This window comes from Lepidothrix coronata, unplaced genomic scaffold (assembly GCF_001604755.1).
Source record: "Lepidothrix coronata isolate B3197 unplaced genomic scaffold, Lepidothrix_coronata-1.0 Scaffold169, whole genome shotgun sequence".
Taxonomy (NCBI): Eukaryota; Metazoa; Chordata; class Aves; order Passeriformes; family Pipridae; genus Lepidothrix; species Lepidothrix coronata.
In genome coordinates, this window is record NW_016690349.1 from 1,818,607 (window position 1) to 1,838,360 (window position 19,754).

The 19,754-nt window shown below is 39.7% G+C and overlaps 2 protein-coding genes across 2 annotated transcripts in view; both read left to right on the forward strand.

Annotated features, from left to right (window-relative positions):
• Positions 1-4,075: 4,075 nt before the first annotated feature.
• LOC108504609 (alpha-1-antitrypsin-like) lies at positions 4,076-9,326 on the forward strand. Its single transcript, XM_017829818.1, has 5 exons — positions 4,076-4,223; positions 4,976-5,665; positions 6,132-6,402; positions 7,082-7,229; positions 7,937-9,326. The coding sequence occupies exons 2-5, from the start codon at positions 4,993-4,995 to the stop codon at positions 8,141-8,143; spliced, it is 1,299 nt and encodes a 432-aa protein (XP_017685307.1). The 5' UTR covers positions 4,076-4,223; positions 4,976-4,992; the 3' UTR covers positions 8,144-9,326.
• Positions 9,327-18,797: 9,471 nt separating this feature from the next.
• LOC108504612 (alpha-1-antitrypsin-like) overlaps positions 18,798-19,754 on the forward strand; it is a 9,030-nt gene continuing 8,073 nt past the window's right edge. The window contains exons 1-2 of the mRNA XM_017829821.1: positions 18,798-18,922; positions 19,129-19,238. The gene's annotated coding sequence lies outside the window, so the exon portion shown is untranslated. The remainder of the gene's footprint in view (positions 18,923-19,128; positions 19,239-19,754) is intronic.

The following is a 19,754-nucleotide window of genomic DNA, read 5'->3' on the forward strand; positions in this document are numbered from 1 at the left end:
GAACTGTTAAGCATGGAGCCTTGAGTTCTGGGGATTACAGGAAAAGGAGCCCTGTGCCACCATCTCCTGTTAAAATAAAGGAATGGACATGACAAATTCTATCTCATTTTGAAACCAGGAAGAACAGCAGCTTTCTGGCTCGTTATTACTCTGTTGGTAGGAGCTTTGATTTTCTTGTTAAGTTTTAGCTGCAGGTTTGGTGAAATGCTGCACTTGAACTGACTGCTGTCACACAGAAGTGAGGTTTTGGTGTCACGGTGGGTAGCAGGTATGCAGATCAGCTCAGTAGTGGGGAAGGAGGCAAATTAAATATTAAAAATTACTGGGATAGAAAAAAGAGAAAATCAATAGCAAATCATCATGCCACAGTCTAAATCTCTGGACCATCCACATGTGGTCCTATAACAACAGAAGGATAAATGAGAAAATCCCTATTACAGGCTGCAGAAAGCAATGTGTTATGTCCTTCCATTACACTGGCACTCTCCACAGAAAGGGCTCTCTGTGTGTGAGGAACAAGTGCGATTTGAATTTTTTTCCAGTTTGATATTAAGTGATAAAATATTTTACACCTGAGAATCACTATCAGGTGTAAATGAAAGGAAAAAAATAGTATATTAAAAGTAAGTCAAAGAAATAAATTGATTAGACTGTAAACGCTAAGGTTGAGAGACATTAACTCTCAGAGAATCTGATATCAGAATAGAATATGCTATTTTACATTACTTCATATCAGAATGGAAAAAAAATCCTCATTTTACTAGCCTTTAGTAAAAAAATGGTTCAAAACAATTGCATATAAAATCCGCAAATTTGCAATCCTTCAAATCTGTTAAAAATGTTTTGAGGTTACTGTTGTTATCAAAATACCACAATTAATTTGAGATAGCATTTCTTCCTTTTTTTTTTTCCAGTTCAAATCACTAAGCATTAATCATTATTGCCACAGGTTCTGATTTAGCAAAGATAATGATTAAATGATTATCTTCAGCAGAACCATTCACACACTGCTCATATGACTAGAATTATTAACAATTCCACATCTTGTGCAATCAGTTATCATACTAAAAAACAACTCCTAGGGCCTGTGTTTCTTCTTCTACTTGAATTGTCCTCAGAGGGCAACCCAAGTTTCCTGTCTGCCAGAATTATGCACATATTGTTAGATCAACACATCATACTAGTTGATTTTTTTCCAATACCGTGGGTACTTACAGGTGGTGGGGGGGGGGTGTGGGGGTGTGGGTGTGTATTTACATGTATCTATGTCTTTTACAAAGTATCTTCATAATTACACTGTATTCCTTTTGAAGTTTGTATTTGATAAGCACATTTGCCAGATGACATTCTCCTGCATATGGTTCAGCAGTAAGTAACAGTGCAAACACATGAGCAGCCCACATCCACAAAATAAAATCCTTTTGGTTTACAATATATCTTGTGTTCACTTTACTTCAACTTTTATATTTAAAATTAAATTATCAAGATTTTACATGAGGAATTAATTTCTTGAAAAGAAATGAAGCAAAACCTTCATAAAAGGATGAGCATTTCTGGGTTCCATGATGGACAAACGCAAGTTAAATTGGAGTCTAGAGTTAATGGAAAATGAGAAGCATCTTCTAAGTTTTGTCTGGAATACAGTTAATTTTCTTCATAGCAGCTGGAATGGAACTATATTTGGGATTTGTGTTGAAAACAGTGTTGATAATACAGAGATGTTCTAGTTCTTGCTGAGCAGCACTTACACAGAGCCAAGGCCTTGTCTCCTTCTGACCTCACCCCGCCAGTGAGTGGGCTGGGGGTGCCCAAGGAGTTGGGAGGGGACACAGCTGGAACAGATGACTCCAAGTGATCCAATGAATATTGCAAATCATATTTCATATCACTTCATGCTATATATTTCATACCATTGTGCTCAGCATGTAAATCTGAAGGAAGAAGAAGAGGGAAGAATGTTTGGAATGATAACATTTGTCTTCCCAACTTACTGTTAAGTGTGATGGAACTTGTTGTCGACATGATTAATTGGCATAATTCTAGGAACATTTGGAAGAGTTATCAGTATTAAAACCCAACAGTTTAACATTGCTGAGAAGGTACCATCCATCTTCTTGGCATGTTGTAATTTATAATTAGTTAATTTAATTTATTTTAATTTTTTTTTATTCTCCCCAATATCTTAGCCAGGTGGAATATTATGTAAGAAAATGAAATAAAATTTAAAGCTATAATGGCAAGAAACCCCAGAAAACAAAAAAGAATAAGTGTTGTCTGTCTTGGAGAATAAGGAAGGAATTAGGTGGAACCTGGAAAATTAAATCCTTTCAATGTATTTACAAGCTATTTGCTGGGCAATATGGCATCACTGAATTGCTATCCCATGATGTAGTCAATCTGTAAATCATAGTTCCATGATGCTCTCAAAGCTACAGACCTTAAAAAATATGTTTTTGCTATTGCAAACAACATAAATTTTTCTTGTTTTATGTGGTTTTAGATAGCAGCAGAAGGTATCTTGAAATGGAACTGCTTCCAGAATCCCTGAGGCTGATAAATATACCTTTTTGGTTAAAAACCAATGAAAATAACAAGGACTAATGAACAAAGTAGAAAGAACTTTTATTCCCAGCAGAGGTTGTGTACATCTTTTGTTATTCTTTAAAGAGAAGAGATACTACAGCATTTCATTGCAAGTGTGGGGTGTTGCATGCCTCTCCAGTCAAAAAGGAGTCATCCTTCAGGCCATCCCTTCATTTATGTACTTTCTGCCTCACTGCTAATAAACAAGTTGATCTCTGTTAATGAAGATTAAGGATTATTGGTATGTTTGCAGACCTTGCTAAACTGGAAATACTCAAGTTCCTGTTTTCCATCTTGTAAATCTTATTCACTGTTTTGTAAGCTATAATAGGCCAGTGACCACATGCATTGCTAGCTACTTTGACAGTTCATAATCGAGTTATAATTACTGGGCAATGGTTCAGTGATTTCTGGATTATGGATCTTAACCTCACTTCAAAATCTGATGGTGGCCATCAACATTTTGGATTGCTGGTAATGTGGAATAAATGGGATGCATATTGCATATATTACATCTACCTGATGGGAATGACACTACAAGTGCTAAGTGGAACACCAAAACCATCCTACTCAACGGAGGAGAGTACATATCGGTTTAAAAAGTTCATTTCCTACCTTAGTTTCTCCTTCTGTGATTTGTCCACATTCTGTGATTTGTCCGTATATTATATTCAACCCTGAATATCATCCAGTGATGCCAGCACGTCTTTTTTAAGACCTTCTGGATGAAAGGTGAATTGGCCTGTTTTGAGTGCTCCTGATGTCCATTTCAGTTGCATATGATACTAACCCAAGGAAACAAGGTATTCACTGACCACGTTTCCCTTTGCAGTCAGTCTCTGGAGCCACCAAAAATACTGTTTCTTAGCAGTGGTTGTTTTGTTGTATATTTTCTAAAAAGCCAAGGGAAAACTCTTCACCAATTTCCCAAATACTCAGCCACAGGTGAAGACCAACTACAATGAGTAAAAAACTGTATTGACTGTAAATGTCTTACTAGACTGGGAATGTCACATGTTATTCTTGTTAGAAACCTAGAGACCATTCGCCAATCACCGGTCTGCCCTCCATAAGAAAAGCCCTGAAACCATTAAACAAGGTGTCAAAGGTTGTGACTGAGGTATACAGTGAGGCAAAAGGGCTTTCTAAATCCAAACCCTGTTTTGAAATCCTGACGGAGAGGTTACAGTTCCCAGGATGAAGTGGAGTGGACACTCTGGCAGGGACAGTGCACTCCCTTGTGACCTGTGCTGGCTCAGCTGGACCCAGGCAAGGAGTGGTCTTCACAGCTTTCAGCTGCAGCCACAAAAGGGTATGGCTGTGGCTCTCCTGCCAGACACCCACAACAGCAGGCTTCTCCTGTCAATCCTCAAGCATGGAAGCAACAGGAGATACAGTTCTTGCTCTGTTCCCTCTTGTCCGTAGTCCCCTCACCCAGCACTGTTGGCATGTGTTTGGTTTGGACAAATTGTCCAAAATATCCATGTCATTACTGCTTGTTGTGCATCTTCACTGGCAATTTTTGTTTGGACTAATTAATGATTAATGGGGGTGCTCTGCGTAATGCTGTTCAATGGCACTGAAGAGAAGAAAGAGCAGACAAGACTAGATGGATGCATCAAGATCTTTTTCGTAGCAATGTAAGTACCCTTCTAGTTTTCCCTTGGATTATTTGGACATTTTATTTTGGGGAGTTACATTGTTGCCTGGGAAGGGCACCTTTGTACATCTAAAGAAGGGGATATAACTGTTATGGAAAAGTTGAAACATTTCAAAGGCCAGAAAGAACAGATAGTGAAAAAGACACTTCACATAATTAAATAAAAATTTGGTGTGGAAACAATACAAATGCCTATAGAATTTCTTACCACATTGATCTAGTGTTTCATCTTTGAAGAAACTGTAAGAGTATTCTGAAATTTTCGTTCTAGACAGTATGATCTATGTTTGTCACATTTTTGTTTAACACAGATTTCATTTTCTAATTATTTGATGAATTGAGGAAGGCTAACAGGGCTGCAGTAACCATCCTGCAGTACTGAGTACAAAACCAACTCCTACCAGTTACTCTGGGGAAAATGTCATAAGCTTCCAGTTATTTGCAAATTTTTAAAAAAATCAGTCTTAGCCTAGGACTGTTAATATGCTAACATTAAATGTAATAAACTTTTAGAAGTTTAAAATCACCTCTTTTGAGAGAGAACTGGGCTATGTAAATAGTGTATTAGCAGTCATATTCTTTCTAGGACACACTGACATGCATCAGGAATGTGAATTATAAGTGTGTGGGACTTTGGAAAACAAAGTATGTTCTGAGACCGTCATTTTACTTTACTGAAGCATGAACAGATTAATTGCCATGCCATATTTTGTATGTCTATTTCTTTTCCAGAAACAGCTAAAAGGAAAATGAAGCCCACCTTCTCCTTGTGTTTATTGCTGGCTGCCTTGTATACTGTTGCCCAGTGTTATCAGCGCCCTCGCTACCGCAGTAAGCAGGATGATGCTAAAGGGACACATTACCCAGGACATAGTTCTCAGTGGGAAGGAGCTTATCCAGTTAAGAACAAAACGTTTGTCAAACTAGTTTTCAGCAATACTGACTTTGCATTTTCGTTTTACAAGCTGGTCGCATCCGAAGCAATGGATCAAAATATTTTCTTTTCACCCATAAGCATCTCTGCTTCCTTTGCAATGCTGGCACTCGGTGCCAAGTCAGTGACACTGACACAGATTCTGGAAGGGCTTGCCTTTAACCTGAAAAAGACTCAGGAGCTGGAAATACATGACAATTTTTGCCAACTCCTCCACATGCTGAACCGTTCAGACAGCGAGTTCCAGCTGAGCCTGGGAAATGCCCTTTTTATAGAAGAGACTCTAAAACCAGTACAGAAGTTCTTGGATGACGTCAAACACTTTTATGAATCTGAAGTCTTTTCTTCTGACTTTAACAACTCTGTTGGCGCTGAGAATCAGATCAACAGTTATATTGAGGAAAAGACAAATGGGAAAATTGTTAAGCTAGTGGAAAATCTTGATCCTCTCACTGCAATGGTTCTCGTTAACTATGTCTTCTTTAGAGGTAAGAAATATCAAAGGGTGCAAAGGTTGTAGCTTAGATATTTAATGCTTATTGCAGGGAATGAAAACTTAAGAGAAAGAAACTGGAGTTTAAATATTTTAAATTGAGGAAATCATGTTCAGTATCTTGAAAGTATTGCTATAAACCCATGTATATTTGTTGACAGTAAAAATGTGTCCTCACCTGGTTTAGTGAATTTTTAATACAAATATCTTTCCTGAGTTTTGTAAATTCTTTAATGTGGTCACAGACTCATGCTCTAGTGAAAAACAGCGCTTTCAGTATTATCTGTCTGTAATTGTCTCTAAGCACTTAAAAAAAATTACAATGCTATAACATCTGAGGATGCAGTAACATGAAAAAAAATTGCTCTAATTGAAGGAAGGCTGTGGGACTGGATCCTGTTATATTCACTGTGACCATTTCTCTTTGTATTCCACTGAATAAATTTTCTTTTTGTCATAAGCTCATTGGGAGAAACCCTTCAGTACATTATATACAAAACAAGAGGATTTTTTTGTGGATCAGAAAACATCTGTAAAAGTTGACATGATGTATCGAAAGGGTCACTACAGAAATTACTTTGATGAAGAGCTGTCCTGTTGGCTGGTTCAGATATCTTACAAAGGAGGTGTTGCGGCATTATTTGTTTTGCCTGACGAAGGGAAGATGAAGCAGGTGGAAGATGCTCTCTTGAAAAAGACTGTATCTAAATGGGAAAAGTTCCTCCAAGACAGGTAAGATTTCTTTGTTAAGGTAAGAGGTGACCACGCCACAGATTAGTAGTGTTTATCTCACCAAGACAAAACAATAAAGGCCAGGTTATTCTACTGTTCAGTAAGCGGAAAATGAAAAAGAGCTATGACTAGTGAAAAAATAGGGTATTGAACTTGGGATCCATCTTGGGTTAAGTTCCTGGTTCAACCAAAAGTTACTTAGCAACACGATGAAGTTAACAGAAGCTTGTTTCATACAAGCGTTGGGAAACTATGATAGAGAATCTGTTGTATGTTAGTGTGTTGTGGGCATTGTAAGTAAAAGCAGACTAATTCACCATTACTGCAGCTATTTCTGTGGTGGCCCAGGCCTGTCATATATTTGAACAGCCTTAGGGTAGCTAGATATGATCTTTTGAAAAAACACTCCTATTTGGCAGTAGTAGCTCTGTCTGTCATTGAGTTGGCACAGCTATGTCTTCCCCCTCACTCCTTGAACCCCACTGTGGAGGCAGGGGTTAATAGCCTCATTCTGTTCCAACCCTCCACGTTAAGTAGCTAACCTGATCGTAAATGATATCTGGACCCTGAGAGAAGACTGTTTACAGTTAGAAAAACAAATGTGAAGTGTCAATCTACTGAAGCATTGAGGATTGTTACCTAGATGACAATTTGTCCCCATTTGTGTTGTTTGTTACAGAAAAATACATCTGCACATTCCAAAATTTTCTATATCTGGTACCTATGATGTGAAAAAGATAGTCAAACAAATGGGCATGACCGATCTGTTCACTGACCAAGCTGATCTGTCTGGGATTACTGAGGAGCCTGGACTGAAGGTTTCAAAAGTAAGTAAGCATGTGAAAGCAACCACAATATTTGTCTGTTCTGAGGAACCTGATGTTAATATTCCATGAAAAGCTTATCTCAGTCTCTCTGAAGCATCGCTCAATCATCATCAGCTGCCAGTCTGGAGGCAAAGCAAGCCCTATCATCCATAAACCTGGAGCCAAACACGCGTACAAGAGGTACAAGAAATGCATGGTTCCAGGACGAGGAAGAAGACATACATATAATTAAATGTTCTTTTGGCTACCAAACAAAATTATCTAAATGTAGCACATTAGCTTTGGTAAAATTTCCTCTAATTCCTCCTACAGAGGGCAAAAGGCTGTTATTCCTCTCCTTCTAGTGTTCTCAAAAAGTTATTTTTTTCATCTAGATGACAGGGTAAATTCACAATAATACATGAAGCTGCCAAAGACAAAATTGAGTCTAGGCTAAATTACCAGGTTTCTTTCCTTCCAGAGTTTCTTGCCATCAGTCATCTTGACTGCTCCTTGGCTGCCCGCAGTTTGAGGGTTACTCTCTGCACATGCAGTGATGGCTGTTGGCACTGCAGTGGGAAGGGGAGCAACTGGTGATGACCCTCCCAGAGGCTGCTGCTGGATCTCGCTCCAGGCAGGGTTCCCTTTGCCAAGAGTGAAGAGGGTGGCAGACTGCTCTCTTCTGGCTGGGTTGTCAGCTGGAGGCTCTTTTGCTTTGTTCCTCGCAGGTGATTCACAAAGCTGTGCTGAATGTTCATGAGAATGGCACTGAAGCAACAGGGGTCACAGTGAAGGAGGTTACCTGGAGATCTGGTGATTTTCCTCGTCCGCCTCGAGTCAGATTCAACAGGCCCTTTCTCCTGCTGATTCTGGATAAATTCACCCACGCTGTCCTCTTCATTGGGAAAATTGTAAACCCTCAGAAAAATGACTGATTGACAAGACTTCAGCACATCGCTGGCTAAATTCCTGTGATCCCGTGAAACACTTATGTATGCATACCACTAAGTAGTAGTGCTCATCTTTCAACCATTACCCTTATAAACATAATCACCCCTTAAAACATAAAAACAATTTTTCCTTGTCCAAAAGTCACTAGTATTTGCCCAGCCTACAGCTGAGTATAGCTTGTAGTGTTAATGAAATACAAGTCACTTTTCACCAGTTTTGTAGGATGTCTTTTCTGACATGCTCCTGTGGGATATTCAGATTTTTCAAAGTCTCCAGATGATGTAGCTGTTGCTGTACAATCACAGTTTGTGCCTGTGAGAGGAGAAGGGAAAGAGGGAAAAGAAGGTACAAGGTGTAAGACCTGTCTGTTTAATCCACTAACCTTTGATGATTATTCTTAAATATAGATCCCCTTAATATCGGAGTGAATTTTTATTAATTTCTTTAGGTTTTGTAACGAAGTATGGCATGAAACTGTGGGATCATTGACTGGGACACTGGAGGACACACCACTGTAAAGAGTTGATGAATGTAGGCGTTTTAGCTTACCTTCTTCTGTCTCCTCCTCAGTGGTAGCCTAGGGACTGTTAACCTGCTTTAAGCTATCATAAACACACATAAAAAATTCAGAAAATATTTGAGAAGTCACTTTCCTAAATGTTAGCAGTGGATTATTATTATAGAGTAAAAACAGATTGTGAATTGATATTTGTACCTTTCCACTTAAGGTTTCCTGGGTCCAACTACACTAGATAGTTACATGGTTATGAAAGGAAAGAAACACAAAGCAGTAAATATTTTAAATTATTTCATTATTGCTTTTTAGTTTTTTAGTCAACATCCTTAGCACATCTTACTAACATATAGAAAGGCAGTAAAAGTATTTAGATTATAGATTGATTAAGTCTTTTTTTATATAACTCAAACTGGTGGAAAAAATATAAACGTCAACTTTTTAGATCTTAGTTTCTTAAGATGTTTGTGAAAAATATAACTTAAAAATTATGGTGAATATTCCTAAAATACATTTTTTTTGTTTTGTTTGGGGATCTTTATTTTCTTTGACATTAAGTTAATGCTATCAATATGAGTTAATTGTTGCTGTAAGAATACCAATAAGTAATAGAAAAAACATTCCATGTCTATCTGCAGACATATAACACTTGACATTGAAAGTCCTCCTCAGAATCACATAAACCAATGACAAAAGTTTCTTACTTATAACTATGTTTAGTATGTTCAGTATTTAGTAACAAACAGTTAGCTTTATATCTCTGGACATATCAGGACTTGGTCTAATACAGATAAACTGATTCTAAAGATGATAATTTAAAAGTTCTTTGCAAGTCTCAGGGCTAACTCAGGACGAATTTCCAAAGTCCAACTTTGCAATGACAAATGATTCTGTAGGCAAATATCAAGAGACTATGTTTGTTGTTCCTCACGGACCTCAGATCAATAGTCTCCGTTTATTAGTAGGAAAAAAATATCCAGATGGTATTCTACCAACCACATCTCACTTTGAGAGGTAACCTTGTTGCTTAACGCATGTGAAAGTGGGTAGAGAAAAATCAAGATGATTTAAGAACTGGACAATTGAAAAATATCATGGTAGGGAATCATCTTCAGATGGGAGTGGGAACCATACATGAATTGCCTTGGTTTTCTTTCTAATTTGGCAAAAATCAGGTCATGCCCCTCACTGGAAAAATGCAACAAATTTTTATAGTAAATAATAAGCACAGAAGGATTACACAACCCTCCCAAATTGTCGGCATTAAGGTTGTCACAAATCCATTGCAGTCATGGTTTGCTCAAGACAGTGTTTCTTCTTTCAATCTGCTGGTTTTTTGTCTCTTCTTTCCTGGATTTTTGTTTCTTGGTTGGCTCTCTACTGTGAATTTTGTAACCAAGAAGCCTCAGGGCAGCCAAGGAAGGGCTTTCATCCTAGCTCGTCAAGAGTTGCTGCTGCTGCATGCAAGTACTTGGATGGGCCACTTCAATGCAGTGACATTGCTGAGGATGGAGCTGGTCTGATGAACCACATGAGGGATAAAGTGCAAAGGCCATCTTCTAACCCAGCCTGCATTGGGGTCTACACACAAATCTGATATGGCAGTGCATGCAACCATACACATGCAGGAGATGCAACCTATGTGGACACTAAGGGAAATCTGTTATGTAGGGCTGAAATCTTCTGTGAAGGCTATTTTAGGTTAACAGCCAGAAAAGAAGAATTGCCAACATGGCAGAAGCTTTGGAACAGCACACACTGAGCAGCTCTCTGAAATAAGGCGAAAAGGAAAACAAGCAGTGCAGAAATAGCAGCAAACTGTATTCGTTGTCATAACTAGGAACTAGAAGTGGAACAAAGGCTAAAACCATAAATGAGAAGCTCTGAAACCCAGATTAATCCATGGTGGAGGTAGATTTAACTGTCACTTACAAACTATGTGAAGTTCAACAGGCACTAGAAGAAAAACCAGCAGCAACTTTGAGTAGTGTTTAAGACCATAAAGAAGGAACAAGTATTGGGGAAGGGGAAATAGCATGCTTGAAGTAAATCAAAGAAAATAACATATTTCAAACAGCCACTGATTAGAGCCAGTGCACAGGTCTGTCATTGTTCCCAGTATTGTGTAGCATCCACTAGGAAGAAACTAAAGGCACATAGCAGAAACATCCTTAAGGTCATGGTCTGAAAAGCAAATTGCATATTCTTCTGGAAATACCTACTTTTTTTTTTCATGGCTAGGCTTCGCAAACGAAGATTTAGGAAGGCTCTATCCACGTTTGTTACAAGCATGCTGGTGGCTTATGAGGCCAATACGAGATAGACATATCCAATTGCAAAAGGCACAGCAGAAAGACTCCTTAGCTGGTGTATTCAGCAGGATACGATTCTTTCTGCGTTGTCTTTTCTCCTCGAGAGTGATCCTGTGTGCGTTCTCAAAGGAGACAGTAGCGTTATAGATGGTGTGTCTCCAAGCCTCCTGATTTGAGGCCAGAGTAGACCAGTTAAGATGATCAATGTGGTCGAGGCTGAGGTGTTGTTTCAGGGAGTCCTTGTATCTCCTCTTCGGGGCTCCTCTCATGCGGCAGCCAGAGGCAAGTTCACCGTAAAGCAGGATCTTAGGGAGGCGGTGGTCCTTCATCCTCGAGACGTGCCCTGCCCAGTGCAGCTGAGTTCTCAGCAACATGGCCTCAATGCTTGTGACTGCTGCTTGTTCTAGAACAGATGTATCGGTCACATAATCTGACCAGTGGATGTTTAGGATTGTACGGAGGCAGCGTTGATGAAAGCGTTCTAGGAGACGCAGGTGGTGGCGGTAGACGATCCATGATTCGGAACCATATAAGAGAACAGACAACACTATGGCCCTGCGCAAGGATGACACGCAAATTCATGAAGCGTTCCATACTTTTAAAACCCCATAAAAGAGTATGGCGTAATAAACACTTGAAGAAATACCTACTAGTGCTCTGTTAAATGCACAAAATACGGGTGGAGAGAATTGGAGTGGTTCAGCCTGGAGAAAAGAAGGCTTTGTGGTGACCTAATTGCGGCCTTGTAGTACCTGAAGAGAGCCTATAAGAAGAGAGAGACTATTTACAAGAGCATGTAGTGACAGGACAAGGGGCAATGGCTCCAAACTGAAAGAGGACAGGTTTAGATTAGATATTAGAAAGAAGTTCCTTACTCTGAGGGTGCTGAGGCACTGGAACTTGTTGCCCAGAGAAGTTGTGGATACCCCATTCCTGAAAGTGTGCAAGGCCAGCCCGGAGGCGCTTGAGAAAAGCTGGTGTAGTGGAAGGTGTCCCTGCCCATGGCACAGGTTTGAATTAGATGATCTTTAACATCCCTTTTAACCCAAACCATTCTATGATTTTATGATGTAATATATTTAATTTTGTTTTCCAATAGTCTAGCAATTGTCAAACAATTAGTAATTAACAGATATTCCTTGGCAATACTAAGCTAATTTCTCAGCTCTGAAAGAACTTGGTGATTAATGAGGGCTGATAACCTGACTACTATTGTCACTAGGAACTTGGCAGCTATGAAGGTGCCATGGTCAAGATCTGCACAGCCAACATCCATCATCTGCAAATCACAATAACCTCTAGGCTCAGCAAGTCCTCGTGAGACATATTCCTCAAGGTAGCGCTCTCCTGCAACCTTCAAAGAGCATTGGTAACCCCAAATACCACATGCATACTCCTGGCATGTCAGAATGAGTTACCAGCAGCATAATCACCTGTGCTCAGGGACCCTCAAGCAGCAGTCCAGAGCCCCATCAGGACCTGGAACCTCTATCAAGCCAATCTGGCAAGGAGGGGGCATTGTCAGGAGCATCCACAGGAGATTTAAATGGCTCTAGGGAGCACAGAAAACAGGGCATGGTGCATCAGAAGCATGTGGTGCTGCAGTTGGTGAAGGCAAGGTGTGCAGAGAGGGTGCTGAAATCTTCGAGTAGACCCACAGCTTAGGTAAGTGCTAAGTGCTAAGGTCTCTGCCATAATGGTGGGCACTCGCCTCAGAGCAAAAACCAGTGTGTCTACTTATACAGCCTCTGAAAAGGCTGTTGCTTCCACCCAGATGGAACTGGTAAGGAAGGAGATTCAGTACAGGTGGTAGCTTGCAGTGGATGTCCAGATACTTCCACTGGAGAAAAGGATGCCTGCACAAAGCGTGCACAGGTTGATGACCTGTTGTGGCAGGTGGATGGATTTCAAAAGCCAGTATCAGTATCAATATCAATATCAGTATCACTATCAGAGGGGCTGAAACAGAGATAGATAACATGGCTTTAGAACCATACACCTATAATGGATACCACTGAGCTTGAGGCGCCTTGGATCCTGATAACCCAGAAAAGCAGGGCTCCAATCCAGTGTCCACTCTCCATCATCCAAGATCAAAACCAGATATGCTTCAAAGGCTTTAGATGTGCACAGGCAAGGCCAAAAAGGAGAACCTCCACCAGCGGTGCACAGTGGTTACCATAAAAAGAAACTTTGAGTGATCTTCAAGATTTTGACTCTTGCATGTCCTTGAGTCTTTGGGATTGGCTTGTGATCTTTCTTCCCCAAGGCAAGGTCATGTGTAGGAGATGACAGCTGATGTGACAAATCACTTCTTGCTCCTTCTTCCTTATTTTGGGAGTAGGAGAGGCTCTCTCTGCACCAAGGCATGTAGAAATTGTAGAGCATCACAGCAAACCGAGTTTCTTTCTAGAGACATATTTACATCTGTTCTAATTTCCACTCCAGTGTCTGCTCAAAGACTGCTCCCTTCCAAGCTCACTGAGATGATGATTAGCTCTCTCTTTTTGGTTATGTAGATCTGGTGTGCTCGATTTAAACCCAATGTTTAGTTCAGGCATCCAACTCATTCAATACAGTCCTATGAATCATAAATGAAACTCAGAGCTATTCCAATCTAAGATGACTCACTTTTTGGCCAGTTTTTTGATAATATAACGTGGCAGTTCCTTAAATAATTCACTTTCTTTACTAAAAAAAAGAAATTAAGAAAAAAGACAGAGGACGAAAGCACAGCTGGGGTAAACACAGGTAGTTTTAGTACTTGCTTCTTTAAAAAAAGTATCTTTCAATGGTTGTATTGCTGTACAGATGGAGGCACTACAGATATACATCTTAATTTAATTTAACACAGGAAAATGAATGAAAAAATTTGTTTAGAGGCAGTAAAAGTGGTCAGATAAGTCCTCTATTTCTATTTTTTAACAGTAAAGACTATGTTTATCTAGTTTCTTTTTTACTGACTGATTCCCCAAAATGTTCTTCCCCTGCTCCCCCAAGAAATCCAACTCCGTTTTCTTTCCAAGGCACTCCAGTTGGATGTGATATGTGTGCTTTGGATGGAGATGGAATTTGGGCGGGGGAAGATGATGAAAGGTCAGAAGAAGTTTAAAGGGAAAACAGCCTCTCTAAACACTTCAGTATTCATGGAGTTTGGCAACACTGAACTAACCACTGAGACCTAACCCTTGTATCTCATTTCTGTGGGCAAAAATGAGGAGTTATTTTTGGCACTCTGTGGATTTTAGGGGTGTTCCAGTCTTTCTTTAGAAACTACTTCAAAGACATTGATTAAAACCCCTTTTTTCCTCATTGTGTTCACACTGGATTTCGAGTTAATAGATCCGAACTAGCACAAAATTAACCTCTGTGACAACTATTGATGGCTTTCCGTGCAGAGATGGGGGATTTTCATGATCCTTTCTCACTCAGATGTCAGTTCAATTCCTCGCTTTCTTGTAAATGACAGCCAGCAAATAACAAGTCCATTGTGTGATTAGGTTTCACTCCCACATACTAACTGGACACTCCACTAAATAGTACAGTTTGAGAGCTGTAAATTACCTACACATCTCCTGGAAAGCAGCCATGCAGTTCAAACCTGTGGGGAAAACATACTGGCACACTTGTTGGCTATGTTCCCCTGAGAAGCAAAATACGATGTATAGAGGGACAGTATTTAGAAATATAATGTTTTAATGACTGATTATGATCCCGAAGTTTTAATGTTTCTCTGCCATATTGATTATAAGGTTGCTTCAAGAAACCATTAGACAGTGTGGCTGGACAGAAGTTGAACAAGATTTTATTATTGAGTGGATGCATGTGTTTTGTTAGAGAAGCACAGACTACCTCTCTCTTGCTTTTCCACTTCAGCCTCTTTCTGGAATTTCCAGTGCTCTGCTCTCCACTAGGTAGATTAAGAGTCACTGATCTGGGTTTCCTCAGATGCAACTGCTCCCAGGAGTCACTGCATCAGGGACTTCCCTTTACACTTCTGCCATCCAGTCTCTGTTCCTATGAAACTCCCCCACTTTCTTTACGGGACTTTCACAAAGACCTGCTGAATTTTGCTGGGAAGAACACAGAGCCAGGGCTGATGAATATAGATTTAATTCTTGTCCTCTCACTATTCAGTGGTTATCATTGATTGCAACTGTAGGTTAGACTCTCCATAGCAAAAAAAAACCAAACAAAAAAAANAGGAAAAAAGGAAACCTTGGCTCAGAGTTTCAGGTTTGAAAATCCATGTAAGGCATGGTGGACATCAACATGTGAACAAAACAATAATCTTATTTTTAAAGTATAAAGGAAGATGCTATAAACATTAATCAATTACTATCTCTGTGTAGATCTAATCCTGCCTTAAGCAGTCTATCTATGTGCTTTACTTGGAGCTTTTGCCCCCTGAAACAATGGTACATGTTGAAGATAATACAAGATTAGGATCTTGTCCACACAGGTTTTGGTTTCTCGTGTGACCCAAATTTTTGCCATGATTAAAAACCAGAAATATGAAATTTGTATAGGCATTGCCAATGTTAAACTTGAAAGTAGCCTCTATCAAAACTCAAAATGAAGAATATGTTAATCTTATTAACTGAGACCTGATTTTACATTGTATGGAGGAAGCAGAGTCTGTATGAAGACAACATGAAATTCAACTACACAATATTTGAAAAGCAAAGAAAAACTTCAAGGAGTGATCTTTATTTTATATGCGTACATGCATCACTAGCCAGCTGTACAAACAAATAGTATGCCAGCAGCATGCTGTCAGATTAAGCTGGGCTAATTAAACCTTATTACTTTGTTAGGCATGGCTCATTAAATAGCCACTGTGTAACTGCTTACAGAAATCAGCAATGCTTACAGTCCTAACCAAGTGAAAACATGAGGCTATAGTTTTCTTTAATATCAATTACAAAAATCCACATGGTTTTCTGCCTTGGAAGTATAAACACAATACACCAGATCACAATTACCTTGCACATGAACTGTGTTTATATTAGAACTAAGAGCAAAATTGTGTTCCTTTAGAGAAAAATGAAACAAGCCAGTGAGAGACATTTAGTGCATCCAGAGCCTGTGTGCGCATGTCTTACGTAAGATTTTAGGTTGCTGTTTTTAAAAAGCCTCTTTTAAACCAATCGTTCCTACTTTAAAACAAAAAAATAGATTAAATAACAACTGCTTAGGATCTGTAACACTTTTTCAAGGACAAACTTTCTGCTAGCATAATTAGGGTTTTCAAAGCTAGAGTTTTAAAATTACACTCTTTTAGTAATAGCTGGGCTCCTGCATAAAAACATAACTTGGCCAGTAAATATCAAACACCTTAACATTTCTTTCAAACATCTGCCAAATGCAGTCATGAAGTACAGATGATTACTAAGACATTTTTGGTTTGGTTTATAAACATGGAATTAGAAAATCTGTTTCCAGCCATTCTGGTTTGAGAAGTTCACTTTCCACATGATACAGAAAACTATGTATTTAGTACATAAATTCTACAGTTTTCCTTGATATCAATAAATACAATACATGGAAAGGAAATATTTCCTTTCTTTCCTGAGGCTTTAGAGCTGAGCTATTATTTCCAAGGCTTAGTAATATGGAAATGGTAACACAATTATTTTGAACACCTCTTTATAACCAAGTTGTGTTTCTCACTGCACTCCTCTAGCTGGGAGTGTCTTTACATAGGTAACTATTAAAAGAAAACTACGGAAAATCTTGAATACATTTTCAAATTATGAAATACCAATTTTTTTATCCTGAAGTAATGATTTTAGCGGCAGTCAAACACTGAACTTCTGCTACATTATGTTTGACTGACGTGTGAATCCCAGTTTTCCATAGATTAAATGGGAATCATAGATCTATGTTTCTTCTGAATAATTTGGCAATACCATTCATCATCTGCAGCTTCTATTACCATTGCTTGAAATGGATATGTTTACCTCTCATAGTATGCATATTATTAAAAACTCATTAGAGTAACAAGCTCCTCATTAATCTCCATTTACAGTATAAATGAGCAGTGAGCTCTGTCAAATGGTATAAGAGAGCTAAAAAAGGTATTTTTAGGAAAATAAATGCAGGGAAAATTCTTATGTGAACCACTACCAGACTGACCATGGCTTACTTTCCACGCATTTTCCTTCCCTTGCTGAATTGAAGGCCAGGGGCAGGCAGACCTTTCAGTACTGTTGTAAGAACAGAAATTAATGGGAAAATCTTACTGCGACCATGTATGTCTTCAGACATACTTTAGGTAAGTTCTTCAACCTAACACTGAGTCTGCTCCAGAGCCACCACCCCCCAGCTCCCCAACAATGACTCCATCCTCTCAGCTAGAGTTTGGTGCCAGAGTAAGCAGTGGTGAATTTTGGCAATACATATACCATCTTTTTGGATGGAACATGAAGACAGCCTTGGGGCAGCCAATACATCCATACTAGAAATATGTTTTATAATGTGGATGTTATAGATCTGGAGTGGGGTGGCTGTGACTGCTCTGCAAACACTTGGTCCAGGTCCTTCCCCAGCCAAGACTGACATTTTGCTACTTTGAGACAGTGCCACTGCTTTTCTTTCAGTGTCCAAAACAAGAGGAATTTTGTAACAGTCCTAGAAAATGTTTCTACAGAATGATGCTTAGAGCACGCATTGCATTCAGGGGGCATGGCCAGGGCTGCCTGCAAGGTATGCTGAGCATTTGCAGAAGAAAGGAGCTAGGCAGCTTGTAACAGAAGCACTGGGGTCAAATAGCACCAGTACAGTCACATGTTTAGAAAGGAACTAGGGTGTAAAACAAAGTACACTGCTAAGCACCTTTTGCAGGTTACTCTCTCCAGAAATAGGCCCCGTGGTGGACCAGCTGTTGGCTTGTATAACCTCTGCTGACCTCCCTGATAGGACAATGAACCTCTTCTTCAAGCCACCACCTCTTGAGAAAAAGGATAAATGAAGCAAAGAGAGGCAGATTTTAAAGAGTTTCAGAATCGATCCATGTTGACTTTAAACAAGAGACTAATACAGATGAATGTCTGAACAGCAAAAACATTTGTGTTTGTGTATCTGACAGTTTTCTCACTGTATTGAACCATGCAGGGAATCCAGAATCAGCCCCAACTCTTGCATGTAATTCTTTACAGCACTGAGTCTCTCTCCTGTTACTTTCTGCTTCAGCTGGCCCTGCAGCTGCACAGTGGACTCCACTGCCCAGGCTTCCTCTTCTGTTGTGACTAAACCAAGGCTCAAAGAAAGCCTCAGAGTGAGGGACTGTTTCTGAACTGCTGCCAAGTTCATTTGGGGAGAAAAAACAAGTTTCACATAAATTACCTTTTCTGCTCTTTCTATAAAGAAGTTAGCTTGGTTTAGCATGTTGTAACAGATCCCCAAGCTGCATGATCAAAAAACTAAAGCCCCAGTGCAGGCCATAACACACCTCACAAGATGTTTTAGCATTTGTGTCACTAGCTGGCAATAAGCTAGAAAGGTGTATGTGGTAGTACAACTGCCCATGGCCATGGACCTCTCCTCTTCCAAGTGTGTTTGCAGATGGCAGTTATGCATGTTGGGGACAGCAAACATAAAAGCCAGCTGGCCCTGCGATCACTGACTTCTACCTTCTCTGCATGTCTACATCAGCATTTATCTGTGTCTTCAGATAACTTTTTTTTTATGCATGTAATGTTTAACAGAAGTGTAAATGTTTATGAGGCCAAGACAACTCACTGGCTTCTGAATAGTGACCACTGGAGTCTCTACTGCGTAGAAATAAAAGACATGCTGACACATAAGTGCAGTCCAGTAGTTTGGGTAGCACGGCTGAGCACAAGTGGTGCTCCTTGCATCTCCCTCCCCCTGGTCTTCAAAGCTTAGTGCTGGGCAAAATTGTGTCTCCAGATGAACAGTTATATCCATCTCAGGTAGAATATAGGGCAAAGTAGCTGCTCTTGGCACCAAAATTTCATTTCCAATAAATATTTGCTTACTCTTTTGGATGTAACACTCCACTCTACTGACCGGCCGGGCCCCATGGTCTTTGCTCTCTGTTTGGAGTGAGGAAATGTGGACAGATGCATATAACATCCAAGAAAACTAGTTTCATCAGCATTCACCTTTGTGCTTCTAGGTAATATGTATTTGAAGCCACGTAATGTTTAACAGAGGAAAACAGCAGTATGACTAAAGCAGCAAGAAACAGCACAACCCATATGAGAGCAAGAGCCTTCTGAATGTAATGTAAGTACCCAGTTATCTTTAACTTAATGATTTTGATACAGCTATCTGGCCTTTAGCTAAGTGAGTCATAAAGCACATCTGCTTTCAAGGATGAAACCTGGTTTCTAAGCACTCAAATGACAGGTGAACTTGATTTCGAGAAATATTGAATAGTCATCATGGCTGGGCTTCGCCAACGAAGATTTGGGAAAGGCTCTATCCACATTTGTTACAAACGCACTGGTGGCTAATGAGGCCAATGCGACATAGACACGTACGATTGCAAAAGGCACAACAGAAAGACTCCTTAGATGGTATATTCTGCAAGGCATAATTCTTTCTGTGTTGTCTTTTCTCCTCAAGAGTGATCCTGCGTGCTTTCTCAAAGGAAACAGCAGCATTAAAGATAGTGTGTCTCCAGGCCTCCCGATTTGAGGCCAGAGTAGACCAGTTATGTTGATCAATATGGCCAAGGCTGAGATGTTGTTTCAGGGAGTCCTTGTATCTCCTCTTCAGGGCTCCTCTCATGCGGCAGCC

Coding starts and splice junctions, on each gene's coding strand:
- LOC108504609 (XM_017829818.1), top strand. CDS start 4,993: ATGAAGCCCACCTTCTCCTTGTGTTTATTGCTGGCTGCCTTGTATACT. Junction 5,666..6,131: donor TAACTATGTCTTCTTTAGAG/GTAAGAAATATC, acceptor TTTTGTCATAAG/CTCATTGGGAGAAACCCTTC. Junction 6,403..7,081: donor GAAAAGTTCCTCCAAGACAG/GTAAGATTTCTT, acceptor TGTTTGTTACAG/AAAAATACATCTGCACATTC.